The sequence below is a fragment of the Papaver somniferum genome, chromosome 2, assembly GCF_003573695.1.
Source record: "Papaver somniferum cultivar HN1 chromosome 2, ASM357369v1, whole genome shotgun sequence".
NCBI lineage: Eukaryota > Viridiplantae > Streptophyta > Magnoliopsida > Ranunculales > Papaveraceae > Papaver > Papaver somniferum.
In genome coordinates this window covers 84,083,727-84,103,752 of record NC_039359.1, presented here as the reverse complement: position 1 = coordinate 84,103,752, position 20,026 = coordinate 84,083,727, and the positions used below count along the sequence as shown (strand labels likewise).

The 20,026-nt window shown below is 37.4% G+C and overlaps 4 protein-coding genes and 1 long non-coding RNA gene across 5 annotated transcripts; all 5 read right to left on the bottom strand.

Moving 5' to 3' along the window:
- Positions 1 to 220: 220 nt before the first annotated feature.
- Positions 221 to 4,347, bottom strand: LOC113353647. Its single transcript, XR_003361441.1, has 7 exons — positions 4,252 to 4,347; positions 3,946 to 4,063; positions 3,612 to 3,689; positions 3,239 to 3,344; positions 2,686 to 2,727; positions 1,821 to 1,937; positions 221 to 685 (listed from the first exon to the last, which is right to left on the bottom strand). It is a non-coding gene; the product is annotated as an uncharacterized LOC113353647 (long non-coding RNA).
- Positions 4,348 to 6,714: 2,367 nt separating this feature from the next.
- Positions 6,715 to 7,203, bottom strand: LOC113351522 (probable E3 ubiquitin-protein ligase WAVH2). Its single transcript, XM_026595489.1, has one exon. It carries the CDS (start codon positions 7,201 to 7,203, stop codon positions 6,715 to 6,717), a length of 489 nt encoding a protein of 162 aa, XP_026451274.1.
- Positions 7,204 to 7,857: 654 nt separating this feature from the next.
- Positions 7,858 to 8,223, bottom strand: LOC113351521. The gene has a single exon (XM_026595488.1). The coding sequence runs from the start codon at positions 8,221 to 8,223 to the stop codon at positions 7,858 to 7,860; it is 366 nt and encodes a 121-aa protein (XP_026451273.1).
- Positions 8,224 to 14,561: 6,338 nt separating this feature from the next.
- Positions 14,562 to 17,315, bottom strand: LOC113351520 (E3 ubiquitin-protein ligase WAVH1-like). Its single transcript, XM_026595487.1, has 2 exons — positions 17,230 to 17,315; positions 14,562 to 16,821 (listed from the first exon to the last, which is right to left on the bottom strand). Exon 2 carries the CDS (start codon positions 16,779 to 16,781, stop codon positions 14,562 to 14,564), a length of 2,220 nt encoding a protein of 739 aa, XP_026451272.1. The 5' UTR covers positions 16,782 to 16,821; positions 17,230 to 17,315.
- A 554-nt stretch (positions 17,316 to 17,869) lies between these two features.
- LOC113351519 (E3 ubiquitin-protein ligase WAV3-like) lies at positions 17,870 to 19,126 on the bottom strand. Its single transcript, XM_026595486.1, has one exon. The coding sequence runs from the start codon at positions 19,124 to 19,126 to the stop codon at positions 17,870 to 17,872; it is 1,257 nt and encodes a 418-aa protein (XP_026451271.1).
- Positions 19,127 to 20,026: the final 900 nt, after the last annotated feature.

Below are 20,026 nucleotides of genomic sequence, written 5' to 3'. Positions count from 1 at the left end.
CTCATTGATATAATTCGGTTTATATTATCTAGGTATCACCATAATGATTTCCAAAATATTTATCTTGGTGTGCCTTTTATTTGTTGCTTCCAGGATAATTAAATGGTGATCATTGATTTTTAAAGTTAATGGAAGTAAAAGTATAATGTGAGTTACGTGGATGATGATGAGCATTTTTATCTAACAAATTAGAACATGCAAGCGTGGTTTGAAACGAACAAATGAAGAATTAATTATAATAGTATTTTCCTATTATCTAGAGCATAAAATAGAAGAATCTGAAAGCAATAAGTTTCTAAATTTTTAAAATCAATCCAGAATATCTAGTCGAAGAGAACAACGGTCTGGTTTGAAGTTGTTTTCCCAAATTCATGGTCAGAGACCTTTGATAAGTGAAACATCACATTGCCAAATTAATATTCAGGGATCAGTAACTTTGATGTCCACATAAGTACCTGTCTCAACTATACCTTGGAACTCCATGATTATCCCTGGTTGCAACTTCGACACTTGTGAAAGGAGTGAAGTACAACCTTTTGTTGCATAAGACAGGCCTGTCACCAGGGATGTATGTGGTTATCCTCAAGTTGTTGATCTGTTGGCCTCATCTCTTTGCGCTTTGTGGTGTATTCAGCCTTGACAACCGCAAGGATCGAATTCCCTGCTTTTTAATAAGTTGAACCATCTACAAAGTTAAAATAATAATATAGCAATCAGAATAACTGTATATGCATGTAGTAATGCATCAAATAGCAATCAGAATAAATGTATAAGTATGTCGTAGGTAACAGATATGCTTGGATCATCTGATCCGTAAAAATCTATTAAAAATTAAGTTGAAAAAGCTGATAGTCAACGAAAACCTGGTTCACAATCTGAAAACTTATGCTTACCATTTTTTTCACAACTTATGATAATCCTTGTACAATAAGCATCGAATATGAAACACCATTTCAACAAACTATGATAAACCTGAATTTTTCAAGCCCTACAATTCAGCTGGATACTAAAACTAATTCATCATTTTACTGAAGTTGGTTTTATTTGTGGCAATTCTCCATTAAGAGAAAACACACACCCCAAAAATATCCCTCTAATAGCATTCTCTCAACTCTATGACACAATAATCACATCACAAACATATAAGGAAAAATCTTTGGGTCTAATACTTATTCCACTGATACAAAACCTAGTCTAGAAAAGTGAAAATCAATTTTATGATATTCCTAAAAGATTGATGTTTCGAAAAACAAAACCATAAATTGAAATTTATCATTTTTATATCAGATAATTCAAAGGCAGAGCTGGGAGATGAAAGCATGCAATTCTTTCTGGAAATAAAGAGTTGAAGAGGAATATTACTTTCTTAATTACTCAGAAGTACAAAAGCTTAATTCTTGTGGCCATTATATCCCTAACAAACGCGCATTGTAAGTCAAATTACCAAGTTCATAGTAATATAGTATCAAAAGGAAAACAAAAAACGAAAAATAAAAAATATCATTATATGTTCTTATGAGGTTTGGAATTAGCAAGAGTTCTGCTTGATTCATAGTTTCAAATCCATGAGAATAAATATATCCGGATTAATCAAATTTGCTAATATGGAAATAAGGATATCCAAGCAACAGAAAAAAGATTTTCAGGATTCCATTCGTAACCATTCAACATTATGGTCAAATTTCGTCCATGTACACTTCCTAATCGAACTGTCCACATACACTTAACCAATAATAAGTTTAAAAATCGAAAAGAGATCTTATGAGGTATACTTTTCCGCATCGTTACTGTTCTCACCATTAAAAAGAAACTTTAATTACCGTTTTATGGTTCGTAACTGCAATGAAAATGCTCAGATTCTTCATAATTGTGCAATGAGAATAAGATCGAACTTTCTGTACTCGCACTTTTTTCGTTGTCATCGTCCATTCCTTTACCTGCTTGCATCAGAGCATCAAAAGTAAGTAAGACGCGGTAGGAGTTAAAATTTGTAGAGGACCAATTTGATTTTGCAAGCATGTGCAAAGAAATCAGACTGTTAAACAATAACAAAAGCTTTGTAGTACATTGTAAAAAGCTTGATTTTATGACGAACGAAAATAAGTGGCATGTGACAGATCCACATATATCACTACAAAACAGAAGGCCTCTTGGGACGGCTAAAAAACATCCCAAGAGAACAAAAAACCGTCCCAAGAGGTATTAGGGACGGTTTATGTACCGTCCCCTGTTCCACCGTCACTAATACTATTTGGCCATGTTTTCTTTTTGGAACGGACATATTTTAGCCTTGATTTAAATATTTTATGACTATTAGGGACGATCAGGCCATCACCGTCCCAAATATCCTTCTTTAGGGACGGTTTTTTCAAAACTGGCCGTCCCTAAAAGCCTTCTTTTTTGTAGTGTATATATCAAAAGGTTAAGAACAAAAAATGCCACTTATTCAAGAGAAACACCCTCAAGATAATTCTAAAGACTCATATTGGTCGATGGGTGCTTCAAATATCTGGTATGATGATTTTCATGTTAAATTGTGCACACCACACATCTTATTGAATGGTAACAATACAACCACTAACACGGCATTAACTATGACCGCTCTAATCAAAATATGCATACCTTCCTAGGAAGATAGCGGTGACGCAGACATTCATAATTTCAGAAGGAAAAAGATTTACTTACATACTCAGATTGCCTTTGCTACAAAGCAGCCATTTTTTTTTCCTGAAAAATCAAAAGCAGAAGAAAAATTAGTTACTATACAGGATAATACCGTTTGTATGCATTCCCCATGAATAGCAACTAATCTATCTTGAACAGTTGCATCATAAAAAGATCCGCATTAAAAGATTTCATCTTGAGCACATTACATAAACCTCTTTCCTAATTTTTCTTTAAACCCTAATAATTCCATTTTGTATGCATCTAAAGACTACAATGGTGCATTAGACAGATTGGATGGTAGGGTGGTAATAGCTTAATCAAAGAGAGAAATTGAACGAAACCAAATCTTATCCTAAATGGATGTCAAGAAGGCAAACGTAAAAAAATAAAATAAAAAAAAAATAATAAAAATAAATAAAAAAAATAAATAAAAGTAAACGAACCAAACTACATCATTTTCTCATTTTAGTTTGTTTGCTATAACTATTATATCGCAGTGATATATGCACCCTAAAAAAAAGAATGAGCAACACAACTTAATTCTAAATGTAATTTAAAGTATGTAACTTACACTTTATCCAAAGCCATAGCTTTCCTTATCTAAAGGACCTTAGTTTCAGTTTCAGAAAACGCCTTTGATTCGTGTTGCAAACTGCATTACCGTGGATTTTCGATGGCTTTATACGTGCATATATCAAAATAGTGAGTAATGTAAGCATAAGTGATCATGAATACTAAACCAATACTAAAACATATTTGTGTCATTTAAATTAGTTTTAAATGTTAGCAAAAAACAGTGAGCAATATGCACGTACACAGTAGCTAGAGATTGTAGATTTCTCCATAGCCATCTTAAATATCCTCCGCATATTCCAAGGTCATAATGACTTAGGCTACACGTTGAAACTAAAGTAGAAAGCAAATTTGAAAACTTAGATTCTTACATTGACAGCAACATGCCTATAAGTAGTTGCAAGCTCCAAAGTGAGAGAAACTCCAACTCCAAACAAATTGAACATACCCTGATGAGCGATAACACAAATTCTTAGAAAAAAGTGTAACCATAGCAATAACATAGACCTTATCGATGAAGAAACAAAAAAAAAAAAAAAAACATTGATTTCTCTATGATTTTTAAATACACCAACATTGATTTCTCATGATCTTCAATACTCTGAAACCAATAACCAAGGAATATAATGAAAAATACTATAAAACATAAAAGATAAGAAAGAAAACCAAGAAACTGAACTAATTTGTAATTCCTAGGAGAAATACCGTGGAAGTAACGTAAGTTTTGGTTGCGTCAATCTTGGTGTCGATCACAATTAGACCATGTTCTCATACGTCTATCAGTCTAAATTGGAACCCAATCCTGGAATCAACCTATTATCACCTGCAATATCAAAAAGAAATTAAATCAGTAACAAAAACAAGATATGACATGTATGCAAAACGAAATTAGACAAAATAAGTTAACCTAAAAATCATAGAGAACCCGGAACAACCTGTTTTTAATCACGAATATCAACCAAGCATAAAACTCAAAACTATAAGTAGAGAGAATACGGAAATCAACCATACCAAACTATTCAAAATTCAATCAGAAATAAAACTTGCTCGGAGAGGAGAAAGAACGAAGGGAGAGTGTGTTTTAGGTTTCACATGACGAATTCGCATACACCCCATATTTCTTTCACCCAAACCCACTTTTAACATTACCGGGGAGTTCTTTTCAGCCGTCTAATGACTACTTCATCCGGAACTTCCCGACCTTCGGATCGGGTCTATATTAAACGTCGTCCGTCTAATAGCTTTTGTCATCATGGAGACAAACCCCATACCTTTTTATAACAATGATATTTAGCTTATGTAAACTTAGTTGGCATCCCAGTTGAATGTATCAAAAAGAAAAAAAATTAGTTAGGACCAGTAATTTTATTACTTTAGCGAAGTTGATAATTTAATGAAATTTTCAAATACTCCTGGTGAACCGTCCAAATGGACCACCCTAAAATCGTGCAGAGAGAACTAAACCTAAAATGGAACCCCTTATAGTTCCTATTACGACGGTCCTTCCTCTCTCTTTGCAGCTCTCCTAGAACTACTGTTTTATTATATATTATTGTTGATGGTAATTAATTTTTGGCAAGGGAATTTGTAGTAAATTAGCTTGAACCTAGCTGTATAAATATAATGAGAATCCCTGACACAACATCAGGATTGTTGAATCTGCGTCGGCTATGTATTTCGCAAGAAAATTAATAAACTGTGTTCAATTAACGGACTCAATAGTCCTAAAGCTATTTTCAAAGTGTATATGCATGCCAAATTTCAGGGCTTTCCCCAACAGAAACCTCGGTATTTCATGTACGCCAATGCACATACCCTTTTATGCCATATGCATGGCATCATTCATAATTAGAATGAGATTGAACGTCATTCTCGGATTAACATGCTATCAAGAATATAGTATTTAGCACATAATCATACCAATATTGTCTCAAATCACAAACTCCCACGGCCGAGTTTCTTGAATATAACGTAGCGGTACTATTGTATTCAAAATCGATACTAAAATAGCACTACACCCTCAAAATCTAGGCCCGTCATATTTTCCTAAACTCAAACCATAGGATATAGCTATATGATGATCACATCGTAAGCATTGTGGCATATTGGCTAATTCCATACACAATTTGGCAAAATATAGCATGTTGCATGCCTGCCACTGCGCCACAGCGTAAGAAGAGTACTCTTAGGAGTGAAGGAATATACTAATAATAAAGAGAACAGGGGAGTCATAAGTCAAGTCTTCGAAGACTTTATATAGAGTGAGAGACATCATAAACTTAAAGAGATGGGTACTTCTGTCAACTACATACTTTGCAAGACCAAGTCTTCGTTTGCAGTGTACCCTAAGAAAACCATTGTTTCCTACTCATTTACATCTAAATTTGGCTCGCATAAGTTATCTGTGTCAGTCTTACAGGAAAGACCTGTGACATTCTATCATCTCGCATTAAGAAACAGCCCGACAGACTTTGGCAAACTCTTCTTTACAATAAAACACTTCAGTCTTCACACCTTGCATAAAAACTAGTTTTCACAAATTTTATTACTTAGTCATGGAGACGAGAAGAAAAACAAAAACAAAAAACGGTCCTTAAAATAGCACTCCACAGAATAAGAATCACACTAATGTATCGAGAGAAGTAAAACCTGAAAATGGGTCACTTGTCCAAATATTTTTAAAACATGGTTCAAATGGACGAATAAAAATTATTATGGGTAAAATGAACACCAAAAAAATAGCAAGGATGAAACTGGATTCATCCTGACTTAAATTTAAAAAATAGTAAGGATGAAACTGGATGCATCCTGATGTAAATTAAAAATAAGAAAAAGTATTGAAAAATATGTAGGATGAAACTGTTTACATCCTGGCTATTTTTACATTTTTGTCCATTTAAACAGTATCAAAATCTAACTGTCCTTTTCACCCATGAATTATTAATTTTGGTCTTTTTAACCAATTTTGTGAAGTAAAACCACATAAGTCGATATGTAAAGCTCATTTTTGTTCAACTATTTTTTTGCGTCTCTTGTCAGTATCCCGACGAGATGCGCAGACCATTTCCCGCATACAAAGCGTCTGGTACATACTTCCAGCAGAACCTCCTCGAGTTGCAGCCATTTGTCTCCAATGTGCCCTCATTCCTGAAAGTAGATATCCCCTTCCGCCTGACTCATATGTTTTCTTGTTTCCCATCCTCGATCGTACCTCTTGAAGCTCTAAATCTAAATCAGCAGCAAATTTGTCACCGGCACGCGCAGAGGCAGTTTGTGAAATCTGCATCCTACAATTATTAATCATAGACAACGCGGTGGGAAAATCACCTTTCTCAGCAGCAGCACGCGAACTACTCAAAGCCTCAGCGACCTGCAACCGATTCTTCTGCCTATCAACCTCAATTGAAACAACCATATCTTCATTAACGATTTCGGGTCTTTGAAGTTTCACTTCTATAACTTCATAGTGACAGATTATTTTGTAAAAAGATCTTTGTAATCACACCACACACTAACCACCTTCATCTGATCGTTGGAATCCTCATCAGTTACAACAGGAATGTTAACAAGCACGAGAAAATCCCTCTCTTCATCTGCACACAAATCCCCAATGTCAACAGATCCTAGTTGCTGGTTCTCGCCTGTCAAAGAAGTGGAATAACTCCCTGCTTTTAGTTGATTGATACGAAGATGAGAGTCAAGCGATTTGATGTGCACTTGCAAGTCCTGCACAGCTACGCTAAGGAGACCACCAATACGTTGAGCAAATGCATCTTGTATTACTCTTTCGGCTTCGATAAAAGAAAAAGTTCCCTTCGAACTCTCTGCAATTGAATGCAACATGACGGGGTCATGGTCTGCACCAAATCCAAATGTATGAACTGGAATTTGCAGCGTACAAATTTCCTTCAGGTTGATCTTCTTCGCGCTAGTGCACGTGTCCTGCCCGTCAGATAATAGCATGATACTATAAACAGGATTTTTGTGTCTTCGATCTTCAATAACCTTTGTACCTTTCTTGAGTCCTTCTAGGATGAAGAAGATATCTCTATGGAGAAGTTGAAGCCAGTTGAGGAGGTTTCCCGATGGGTACCAATGACTAAACAAGAAAATATGGACAAACTTGCGAAGTTCAGTTCCTCTTTTGGTGTTGCTCATGGAGGTAAAGAAGCTGAGGTTAAGAACATCTTTGGTAGTATTGTAGACAGATATCACTCTTCGAAATTGGTCAAGGATTTGGGTCCTAGCAATGAAGATTTGGGTAGAGGGAAAAGAACCCCTATATTATAAAGGCCTTGGTGATTTCATATGTTAATCTAGTCTAACATGTTGTGCTTTTTGTTTTCTCCAGCGTGTTTTTCTTGTAGCTTTTTTGCTGGGTTGGCTTGTACCTTCCCTTGTTGCGCTTAGGCGCCGCTCATCTTGTTTCTCATTTTTCTTTTTCTAATAAAATTCTAACCTTTTTAGTCAAAAAAAAGTCCTTCTGGGATGTTTGTCATACCAGTAGCAACCAAAGAATTCACAGCTTGCAGTGCACGTTGTTTACCAGAATCATTCATGAGAAGAAGGGGGAAGAGGCCACGGGCATTAGATGAGAAGCTAACAACAGATAATCTGTCAGAAGGGCCAAGGTTGTCTATCACAAACTCCATGGCTTGCTTTAACAACTGAATTTTTTTCACCTGTCATGCTAGCACTTATATCAAGAACCGTGACGAGGTCAATTGGTGGACGACAAGCTTTATCACTATTAACTTGATCAATACCGGTAACATTAGATTTGAGATTGACGAGTATATGGAAGTTTTCTTGTAAAACTGACCGCTGAACAGCTGGGAATTCAGTGTGTGTTTTGATATCTATGGACCTGATAATAGAAGTGTTATCACAGGAAGAGCTTGCCTGGAAGCTTATGGGATAATCATCATTGAAGACAAGTGGCTCAGCAGATGGAATTTGTGATTTAATGACCGGTTTGTCCATTCTTCGTTTTCGTTTAGTTTAGGAATACGTGGCCGTAATGTGGCTGGTGCAGAGCTAGCGGTAGGAATATCCTTCCATTTTGTACCACAAGTTGGACAAATACGGTTTCCATACTTGACAGATGTTTTGATGCAATTGAAATGGAAGGAATGAGAGCACTCTGCAGTGGAAACGGCATTACCAGCTCCAACTTTCAAGGCACCATCACACAAAGTACAAACCTTCTGTCAAATAAAAAATAAAAACACCCACAACTATTTTCAAGTTAACCACTAGAAACTTGAATGAATAACAAATAACTAAACAACTCAATTAGTAAATCTTCGGGAACATAGACGTTATGCATGTGCAGTTCGTAAGCCTTAGAACAATCCTCAAGACTTTCATCGTCAGCGAATTCTATAACGAGAATTTTCATGAATGGCCAAATTTACATGTAGGTTAAGCGCTGCAGCAAAATAATCTTCGACAATTTCCCTCAAACCTCCCAGCTCAGAATTCACGCGATGCTTAAACCAAAGAGTTACGAGGACTCCTATTTATAGGTTTACTTTTAAAAAAACAGAGGTGGAACTAGGTATCCTAGATGAGATGGGCTTTACCATTGTTCTTATTTATACCAGGTTTAAGCCTAAAAATTATACAGATAAATTCTAAGCCCACTTAAAATTGGCCAATGAAAAGTATCCAGCAAGTGTTCCGAGGGTTGATCCCGTCACAATTTAAGCTGAAAGCTACAACCGAAGTAGATCGTGTTCATGTGAAACTTGCAGTATTCTGTTCAATTTATGTATGTAAATACTTAATTTCTTGGTAATGTGGAACAAGGTAAAATAAAGCAATACTAGATTGCTATAAGCAAGAAGAGAAGAGAATTCAAGCAAGAAGAGAAAGGTAAGTTTTGTGTTTAATAATTTGATTGAGTAATAAATAGATCTTACAAGACTTAATCTAGCCTTTATATAGGCTTGAAGAATAACTAAACTAGGAAACAGAAAACTAAAAGGAAATCTAAAAGAATCCTAAAAAGAAGAAAGACTGAAACTAGGAAACCATGGAAGCCAAACCTCTAAGCAGAATCTTCTGGAATTGTAGTATGCCCTGCATCAGTCCCCCCTTCTAGAGTAAAGCTCGTCCTCGAGTTGTCCAAACAAACCAGAAGTTCATTGTCACCATGAAACGTAAAAATCTCTTGAACATTAAATGTGTTGGAGATATTCCAATCATTTGGTAGATCAATAACATAAGCATTATCATTGATCTTCTTTAAAACCTTGAAAGGACCATATTTCTTCATCTTGGTTTTGTTATAAGTACCCACTGGAAATCTCTCTTTTCTTAGATGTATCATCACGAGCTCCCCTTCCTTGAAGGTTTTAAACCTCTTGTGTTTATCAGCATCCTCTTTATATTTAGAATTGGACTTCTCCAGTTTAGATTTTACTTCATTATGTAATTCAGTTGCTTTGTCTACAAAAGAGTCGGCTGCAGTGTTTGTACTCTGTGTGGTGGGTAAGGCTACCAAATCAAGAGTATGATTAGGTATTTAGAGTACACAATCTCAAATGGAGTTTTCCCAGTAGAATGATTCACGGAAGTGTTGAAAGCGAATTCCATATGTGGCAATAACACATCCCACTGCTTACTATTATCCAGGCACTTAGTTCTAATCAAATTCCCAAGTGACCTATTAACAACCTCAGTCTGTCCATCAGTTTGCGAATGTGAAGTTGTGCTGAATTGTAGAACTGTGCCTAAGCGCATCCATAAACTTTTCCAGAAATAACTCAAAAATTTGGTATCTCTGTCAGAAGTGATAGACTTTGGAACCCCATGCAATCTTACTACTTCTTTAAAGAACAAAGAAGCAACATTAGAAGCGTCAGTTGATTTCTTACAAGCCATGAAGTGAGCCATTTTAGAGTAACGATCAACTACGACCATAACAGAATCATTACCTCTAGCAGTACGAGGTAAACCAAGTATAAAATCCATACTTATATCAACCCAAGGTGCATCAGGAACTGGTAAAGGAGTATACAACCCAGTATTTTGAATTGTACCCTTTGCTCTCTGACAGACCATGCATTTTTGTACGAACTTTTGTACATCACGTTTCAAAGATGGCCAGAAATATCTTTCTTCAATCAGGGCAATGGTTTTATCTCTCCCAAAATGACCACCAAGACCACTGCCATGTAATTCTCGCATAAGATGTAAACGTAAAGACCCTTGAGGAATACATAATCGATTCCCTTTAAAAAGAAAACCTTCTTGTATAAGAAAATCATCAACCCCATGAGTTTGAGAACTGCATTGATCCCATAGTTTCCAAAATCTTCATCTTCTGGATAAATGTCTTTGATATAGTCAAATGCATAACTCTCATTACGAATTGTAGTTAATAGATGACTTCTTCTACTTAAGGCATCAGCAACTTGATTCAATTTGCCACTTTTATGTCTCACGGAGAAAGTGTATTTGTTGAGTGTGGAAAGCCATCGATCATGCATTCTGTTAACTTTAGCAGAAGTATTCAAAAACTTCAAAGCATGGTTGTCAGTGTTGACAACAAATTCCCTATGTATAAGATAAGTATGCCACTGCTTAAGAGATTGAACAAGAGCCAATAACTCTAATTCATATGTAGACCATTCTTTTGTGCATCTGAATTCTTCTCACTGTAATATGCAATTGGATGACCCTCCTGTGATAATACTGCACCAATACCAACAACAGATGCATCACAATCTATTTCAAAAGGCTTGTTGAAATTCGGAAGTGCAAGAATTGGTGCCGTACAAAGCTTTTTTAAGAAGAATAAAGCTTTTATCCATTGCTTCCGTCCACTCAAACTTCTCCTTCTTGAGACAGTCAGTCAAAGGTGCAGAAATAGAGCTAAAGTTCTTCACAAATCTTCGATAGAAAGAAGCCAAACCATGAAAACTACGAACATCACGAATAGAAGTAGGAACTGGCCAATCTTCAATTGCTTGAACTTTAGAAGGATCGACATGAATACCATCAGTAGAAATCACATATCCCAAAAATGTTACTGAAGAAGCCATGAAGGTACACTTCTTCAAATTAACATTAAAGAGTTGTCAGCAAGAACTTGAAACACTTGTGAAAGATGTTGGAGGTGTTCTGGCTCACTGCGACTAAAAATTAGTATGTCATCAAAATAGACAATAACAAATTTACTGAGAAAGGGTTGGAGAACCTGATTCATAAGTCGCATAAAAGTACTAGGTGCATTAGATAACCCAAATGGCATGACCAGCCATTCATATAAACCTTCACGTGTCTTGAATGCTGTTTTCCACTCATCTCCACCTCGAATGCGTATTTGGTGGTAACCACTGCGTAAATCCAACTTAGTAAAAATAATAGAGCCCGACAGTAAATCAATCATATCATCAATACGCGGGATCGGAAATCTATAAGGAATGGTGATGCGATTTAATGCTCTGCAATCGATACACATCCTCCATCCATTGTCTTTTTTACTAACCAAGAAGGCAGGACTGGCACAAGGACTGTTGCTAGGTCGTATCAAACCCTTTGTAAGCAAATCATTTACCTGTCCCTGTAATATCTCATGCTCAGCAGGACTCAAGCGATAGTGTGCTTGGTTTGGTAAAGAGGCTCCAGGAATAAAATCGATGCAGTGTTGAATATTCCGTAAAGGAGGTAATGCAGTTGGTAGTTCATCTGGAAATAAAACATTATATTGAAATAATAAGGGCTTCACCTTTGCAGGCAACTCAATCATAGGCTTAGAATCTTCATGGGAATGTAAAGAATGTTGTGGGTGCAAAGAACGAATAACAGTGGCTACGACAGCATCAGTCTGCGCACAAGAGTTTGAAGTGGAATTGGATGGACTAAGAACCTTGGTTTTCCCATTATGAACAAAAGTGTAAGTATTCTCGAATCCATTGTGAACCGCGTGAAGATCGTATTGCCAAGGTCTGCCAAGAAGAAGATGGGTTGCCGTCATATTAATGACATCACATAGAACTGTGTCTTCATAACCCTCAAAAGAGAATGACACATAACACTGAAGAGTAATCTTCTGTGTGCTAGAGGCATTAACCCATCCTACAGTGTAAGGTTCTGGATGAGAAGTTACTGGTAGTTCAAGCTTCTTAACTACGTGATCAGCAATATAATTATCCACACTGCCACTATCAATTATCATCTTGCAGATTTTACCCCCAATATAACATCTGGATTTAAAATACTGTGTCTCTGAGACTTGCATTGTTGAGTAAGAAATAATGGACGAATCATCCCAACAAACTTCGTCATCACCAGGTGAGTCTTCATCTTCGAACTCATTAAGCGCACCAGTGACTTCATTAATGAACTGAGGTTCACCAATCAAAGCATTGAATTTCCGACAATCACTAGACGTGTGCCCCGATTGCTGGCATTTATTGCACTTATCTCCACGAAATTTTGCATAAGTATTTAGTAGTTCTCTGTTGCGGTGGAAATTGTTGTTGCCTGTTATGAAACCGATTCCCTGTAGTAGGAGGAGTTGGTTGCAGAGAGTGAGACTGCTGACCCGGCTGAAGATCAACTGGATTGGCTAAGATAGGTGTAGCCAGAGGTGGAGTATAAGGCACAATATGGCTAGGTTGTCGATGTGAATGGCTAACATCATCATAAGGAGGCCTGGGAATAGTCAAAACAGTATCTGGAGAAAAGTTTTGAGATGAATTGGTACCCCTGGAATTATTTTGATAACGCCCTTGTCTGGATGGATAATCCTAGAAAACGAAAGGCGATTTTCTATCTTAATAGCTTGCTGCACAGCTTCGACCATAGTAAAAACTGAATGAGTCATACCATTTTGTATTAATCTATTCAGCCCCTCAATGAATCTTGCAACTAACTGTTCTTCAGATTCTTTGAGTTGATTTCGTGCCACCAAATTATAAAAATCGAACACATATTCTTCAACAATGCGTGCCCCCTGCTGAATGTTCTGCAATTTGATGAAAAGTTGCTGCATAAAGTCTCTAGGTAAGAACTTATCCCTGATCAAATGTTTCATACGTGTCCAAGTACGTATTTTCGGTTTGTTAGCGTTTCTACGATCATCACAGATCTTATCCCACCAGGCTGCAGCTCCTCCTTTGAGCTTGTAAGTCACAAGTTTGACCTTAGAATCTTCAGGGACTTCCATAAATTCAAAAAAAGCTTCTACCTCAAAGAACCAATCAGTTAGTTCTTCAATACGAAAATTTCCAGAGAAGTTGGGAATATCATCTTTTAGCTTATATTCGGGTAAAGAACTGTTAGGGTTGTGACCAGTTTTTAAACGTCGTTCTTCAATCCAATTCTTCTCTAGATCGTTCTCACGTTCATCTTCATCATCATTGTCGAGTGTAGGAGAAACTAGCTTCTTCTTTGAATGACCTATGAACCCTTCATACGGTTTCTTAATGTTTAAAGTACGCAATACATCTTTAGGTACTTCATCATTCTGTAAAAACTGAAGTGTATCGTTTTTAGTTTTGTCTTCTAAGTCTACAAGCTCAGGCGTATCCAAATCTATATTTATGTGTTTTGCAACCTTGAAAAGCTGATTCTGCATTGCTTCAAGCTTGTTATCTCTTAACCCTAATTTTTCCTCCATGGACTTCTCAAGAGTTTCAGTAATGTTTTTTGCCAAAATCTCGGTATGAGATTTGATGAGAGCTTCGATTGCTGCTAGAGTAACTGGTTGAGCAGTCATTTTTTTTTTTTTTTGTGTACTTAAAAGGAATGAAAAGGTGTTGCGGAATCGAAGTAAATGATCAAGTGATAGGATGAAAAACCTAAAACTAAGCGGGTGATACCAACTAATGTGGAACAAGGTAAAAGAAAGCAATACTAGATTGCTATAAGCAAGAAGAGAAGAGAATTCAAGCAAGAAGAGAAAGATAAGTTTTGTGTTTAATAATTTAATTGAGTAATAGATAGATCTTACAAGACTTAATCTAGCCTTTATATAGGCTTGAAGAATAACTAAACTAGGAAACAGAAAACTAAAAGGAAATCTAAAAGAATCCTAAAAATAAGAAAGACTGAAACTAGGAAACCATGAAAGCCAAACCTCTAAGCGGAATCTTCTGGAATTGTAGTATGCCCTGCATCACTTGGAGTCGGCTGGTAGAGAAAATGTGGTGGATCATCTCTTTAACCACTACTTTGAGCTGTTTTGTGGATATGAGATGGACCCTTTTCATATTCAGATCGGAAAAAACAGCTAGCTAAGCTGCGAAGACAACTAACTACATGCCTCTAACATACGATGGCTTATTCAGTTTGGGCAGGGCGGATGACTAAAGCAATCCTTTTGTGTTCTCCAACCAAGCATCGAAAACATCATCCTCGAATAGAATAAAATGCACCTCTTTGAAGTCACCATCTGATTCCATTACAGTAGATATTGCAGTTGCTGCAGCTTCGTCACAGGGATAACCATGAAGACCACAGGATATGGCAGGAAAAGCGATATACTCTATCCCGTTCTCTTTTGCGAGCTTTAAGCAGTTTCTGTATGCATTTCTTAGAGTAACTTCCGGGTGATCGTCAGCAGCATAAATAGGACCAACAGTGTGAATAACATGCGAAACAGGCAACTTAAATGCTGGAGTAATTCTCGCTTCTCCTTTTGGGCAGCGAATTTCAGGACAAACCTCTGCAATGGTATAACACGCTGCTCGTAGTTCCGGTCCTGCAGCTCTATGTATAGCTCCATCAACTCCCCCGCCTCCAAGCATCCGTTCATTAGCTGCATTTACAATGGCATCAGAGGTACCATTGATAGACCACTTTGTAATATCACCTCTTTGAATATTGAGACTACTTGATGAAGAAATTTTGAAAGCCTTAGAACCATCACCAGCAGTGCCCCCACCTCCGCCAGCGTAAGATGCCATTATAGGTGAGTTATGTGCAAGTGATTTTGGAAGAGATGCACGAGATCGGTGAACCATTTTACTCATAGAAGCTGTCTGGTAAGTACTTTCAGTGGAATCTCCTCGAGTTGTAGCCATTTGCCTCGAATGTGAACTCATTCCTGAGAGTAGATATCCCCTTCCTGTTGATTCATATATTTTCTTGCTTTTCATCCTCGATCTTACCTCTTGAAGCTCTAAATCTAAATCAACGGAAAATTTGTCACCCGCATGCACAGAGGCAGTTTCTGATATCTGCAATCTAAAACCATGAATTATAGACCATGCGGTAGGGAGATCACCTCTCTCAGCAGCAGCACGCGAATTGCTCATTGCCTGAGCTGCCTGCAATCGATTCTTCTGCCTATCAACCTCAATAGAAACAACCATATCTTCATTAACCATTTCGGGTCTCTGAAGTTTCACTTCTACAGCTTCAGTAGTGACAGATTCTTTAGTAAAAGGATCTTTGTAATCACACCACACACTAACCAACTTCATCTGATTGTTGAAATTCGCTTCGGTTACAACTGGAATGTCAACCAGCACCAGAAAATCCCTCTCTTCGTCTGCATACAAATCCCCAATGTCCACGGATCCTGTTTGGTTGTCACCTGTCAAGTATGTGGAATAACTCCCTGCTTTTACTTCACTGATACAAATATAAGGGTCAAGCGACTGAATGTGTATTTGCAAGTCTTGCACAACTACACTCAGGAGACCACCAATACATTGAGCAAATGCATCTTGTATTAATCCCTCAGCTTCAATAAAAGAAAAAGTTCCCTTTGAATCCTCTGCAATTGAGTGCAACATGATAGGGTCATGGTCTGCACCAAATCCAAATGTATGAACTGGAATTTGCAACCTTGAAATTTCTTTAAGGTTGATTGTCTTCGTGTACGAGTCCTGCCCGTCAGATAATAGCATGATACTATAAACAGGATTTTTGTATCCTCGGTCTTCAATAACCTTGGTGCCCTTCTTGAGTCCTTCTACGATGTTTGTACCACCACCAGCAACCAAAGAATTCACTGCTTGTAGTGCATGTTGTCTGCCAGAGTCAGTCATCAGTAGAAGGGGGAAGAGGCGGCGGGCATCATATGAGAAGGTAATAACAGATAATCTGTCAGAAGGGCCAAGGTTGTCTATCACAAACCCCATGGCTCTCTTTAACAGCTGAATTTTTGTACCTGTCATGCTGCCACTTATATCAAGAACCGTCACGAGGTCAATTGGTGCACGACAAGTTATATCACTACCAACTTGATCAATGTCAGTGACATTAGATTTGAGATTGACGAGTATATGGAAGTTTTCTTGCGAAACTGACAGCGGGACTGCTGGTAATTCAGTGTGTGTTTTGATATCTATGGACCTGATAATAGAAATATTATTAGAGGAAAAGCTTGGGAAATCTAAAGGATCATTGAAGACAAGTGGCTCAGAAGATGGGATTTGTGATGAAACCCGATTGTAAATCGTTCGTAAAGGAATACGTGGCCGTAATATGGCTGGTGTGAGTCCACCAGTTGGATTTGAAGCAGGGCCAGTGCAAGGAATATCCTTCCATTGAGAATATGGAAAATATGGCATTACCATCTCCAAATATCATGGCACCATTACATAAAGTACAAACCCTCTGTCAAACAAAATCATAAAAACACTCATAATCGTTTTCAAGTTGACTATTACATGAAGAACAAATAATTAAGAACACAATTAGTAAATCTTGCATGGTTACAGATATAACCTTGGAGAATGAATCCTCTAGGCTTTGATAGTCGACCGATTTAAAGAAAAGAAAAAAAGAAGAACCAACAAGGAGGCTCTTACACTTTTATAAAATAACATAGAGATTTTTCATCAATGGACAAATTTACAGATATATGCGGTAGCACTAAAAACTGATCATCTAGCAAAGTCATATAATGATATACTGATTGTAATTTAAAACATAAATGCAAGAAAATTGAATGAAAAAGACAAATTGATTAGCCAGTGAGTTGCAACTAAAAGAGATTTTGAGAAGTTATATATATATACTCACCACCATGAATAATTAAGTAGTCTGAAAAAACCCAAACAGAGAATGAGCAACGAAATCACCACCAACACAGCAATTAACACTTCTGCAAACAATCTTGTGCGGAATGATAAATACTAGCAAGTCTTTCTTAAGTCTTTGAGTTTTGAAGAGTGCAATGAATTGGTTGTAGTTTTGTAAACTTATTAGAGACTAGTAATTTTGCAAGCCGACCAAAAAGAAATTTCGAACTTTCCACACGGAGTAATCATTAATATATTGTATTTGCAACGGATGGGATAAAGAGAAGAAAATAGTCGGTGATACAACATTGTTTTTGGTTTAGAGGCCTGTAAATTGATTTGGACGGCTGACTTCTTTCTTGAAGTCAGCTGGTATACAGAAATGGTGGTGGATCACCACTTCAACTGAGGATATTAGATGTGACCATTTTCTTATTCAGATTGGGCAAACTCTTTACAATAAAACACTTCAATCCTTATTCAAATTTAACAAATTTTCTTATTCAGATTGGACCAGAAGAAAAAGAATAACAAAAACCGGTTGTATTCATAAAGTAGCACTCCACATAATAAGAATCACAGTAATGTATCCAGAGAAGTAAAACCAAGGAAATCGTTATGTAAAGCTCATTTTTGTTCAACTATCTTTTGCGTGTCGTAGCACGAGATCTCTCAACCATTCTACGCATACGATCTGTCTGATACATTCTGCCAGTATAACCTCCTCGAGTTGCAGCCATTTGTCCCGAATGTGCGCTTATTCCTGAAAGTAGATATCCCCTGCCTGCTGAATCATATATTTCCTGGCTTTCCATCCTCGATTCAACCTCTTGAAGCTCTAAATCTAAATCAGCAGAAAATTTGTCACCAGCGTGCGCAGAGGCAGTTTGTGAATTCTGCATCCTAAAATTTTCAATTATGGACAATGCGGAGCGCAGATCACCTCTCTCAGCATCCCGCAACCTGATCTTCTGCCTATCAACATCTATAGAAACAACCATATCTTCATTAACGATTTCGGGTCTTTGAAGTTTCACTTGTATAGCTTCGGTAGTGACAGATTCTTTGGTAAAAGGATTTTTATAATCACACCACACACTAACCAACTTCATCTGATCGTTGGAATTCCCATCAGTTACAACTGGAATGTTAACCAGCACGAGAAAATCCCTCTCTTCATCTGCATGCATATCCCCAAAGTCGACAGATCCTTGTTGGTTCTCGCCTGTCAAAGAAGTGGAATAACTCCCTGCTTTTAGTTGTCTAATACAAAGATGAGGGTCAAGCGATTGGATGTGTACTTGCAAGTCTTGCACAGCTACGCTAAGGAGACCACCAATACGTTGAGCAAATGCATCTTGTATTATTCCTTCGGCTTCGATAAAAGAAAAAGTTCCCTTCGAACTCTCTGCAATTGAATGCAACATGATGGGGTCATGGTCTGCGCCAAATCCAAATGTATGAACTGGAATTTGCAACCTTGAAGTTTCTTTGAGGTTGATTGTCTTTGTGTAATTGTCCTGCCCGTCAGATAGCAGCATGATACTACAAACAGGATTTTTGTGTCTTCGATTTTCAATAACCTTTGTGCCCTTCTTGAGTCCTTCTACGATGTTTGTCCCACCACTAGCAGCCAAAGAATTCACAGCTTCTAGTGCACGTTTTTTACCAGAATCAGTCATGAGGAGAAGGGGGAAGAGGCGGCGTGCATCATGAGAGAAGCTAATTACAGATAATCTGTCAGAAGGGCCAAGGTTGTCGATCACAAACCTCATGGCTCGTTTTAACAACTGAATTTTTGTACCAGTCATGCTACCACTTATATCAAGAACCGTGACGAGGTCAATTGGTGCATGACAAGTTACATCATCATTAACTTGATCTATCTCATCAGTCATATTAGATTTGAGATTGACGAGTACATGAAAGTTTTCTTGCGAAACTGACCGCGGAACAGCTGGGAATTCAGTGTGTGTTTTGATATCTACGGACCTGATAATAGAACTGTTATAAGTCGGAAACTTCAGAAGAACGATAAATCCATCCATTTACAGGTAAGATTACTTCGGAATATTCCCTGAAACCTTAAACAAACCCTATTCTGGCATATTGTATGCATATCGTGGCTCCGAGATCGAAACTTGGCCGTCAGTGGACTACTATAAGTCGGAAATTTCGTAAGAACGATGAATCCATCCATTTACAGGTAAGGTTCCTTTGGAATATTCTATGAAACCTTAAACAAACCTTAGCTATTCTGGCATATTGTATTCGAACCCTTGCTCCGAGATCGAAACCTGGCCGTGAGTGGACTACTATAAGTCGGAAACTTCGTAAGAACGACGAATTCATCCATTTACATGTAAGATTCCTTTGGAATATTTCCCGAAACATTAAACAAACCTTATTCTAGCATATTGTATGCAAACCCTGGCTCCGAGATCGAAACTTGGCCGTCAGTGGACTACCATAAGTCGGAAATTTCGTAAGAACGATGAATCCATCCATTTACAGGTAAGATTACTTTGGAATATTTCCCGAAACATTAAACAAACCCTATTCTGGCATATTGTATGCAAACCCTGTCTCCAAGATCGAAACCTAGCCAGGAGCGGACTAGTATAAGTCTGAGAGTTTGCAAAGACGATGAATACAACCATTTACGGGTAAGATTCCATGGGAATATTCTCATAAACTTTAAACACACACAATTCGTCAACTTCGAGAAAGAAACTGGCTTCGTGGTCGAAACTTGGCCATGAGCAGACTACTATAATTCTGAAAGTTTGCAAAGACGA

What these genes read in the sequence shown, in the direction of transcription:
- LOC113351521 (XM_026595488.1), bottom strand. Translation starts at nt 8,223, where the DNA reads ATGGACAAACCGGTCATTAAATCACAAATTCCATCTGCTGAGCCACTT.
- LOC113351522 (XM_026595489.1), bottom strand. Translation starts at nt 7,203, where the DNA reads ATGCTATTATCTGACGGGCAGGACACGTGCACTAGCGCGAAGAAGATC.
- LOC113351520 (XM_026595487.1), bottom strand. Translation starts at nt 16,781, where the DNA reads ATGGTAATGCCATATTTTCCATATTCTCAATGGAAGGATATTCCTTGC.
- LOC113351519 (XM_026595486.1), bottom strand. Translation starts at nt 19,126, where the DNA reads ATGACTGATGAGATAGATCAAGTTAATGATGATGTAACTTGTCATGCA.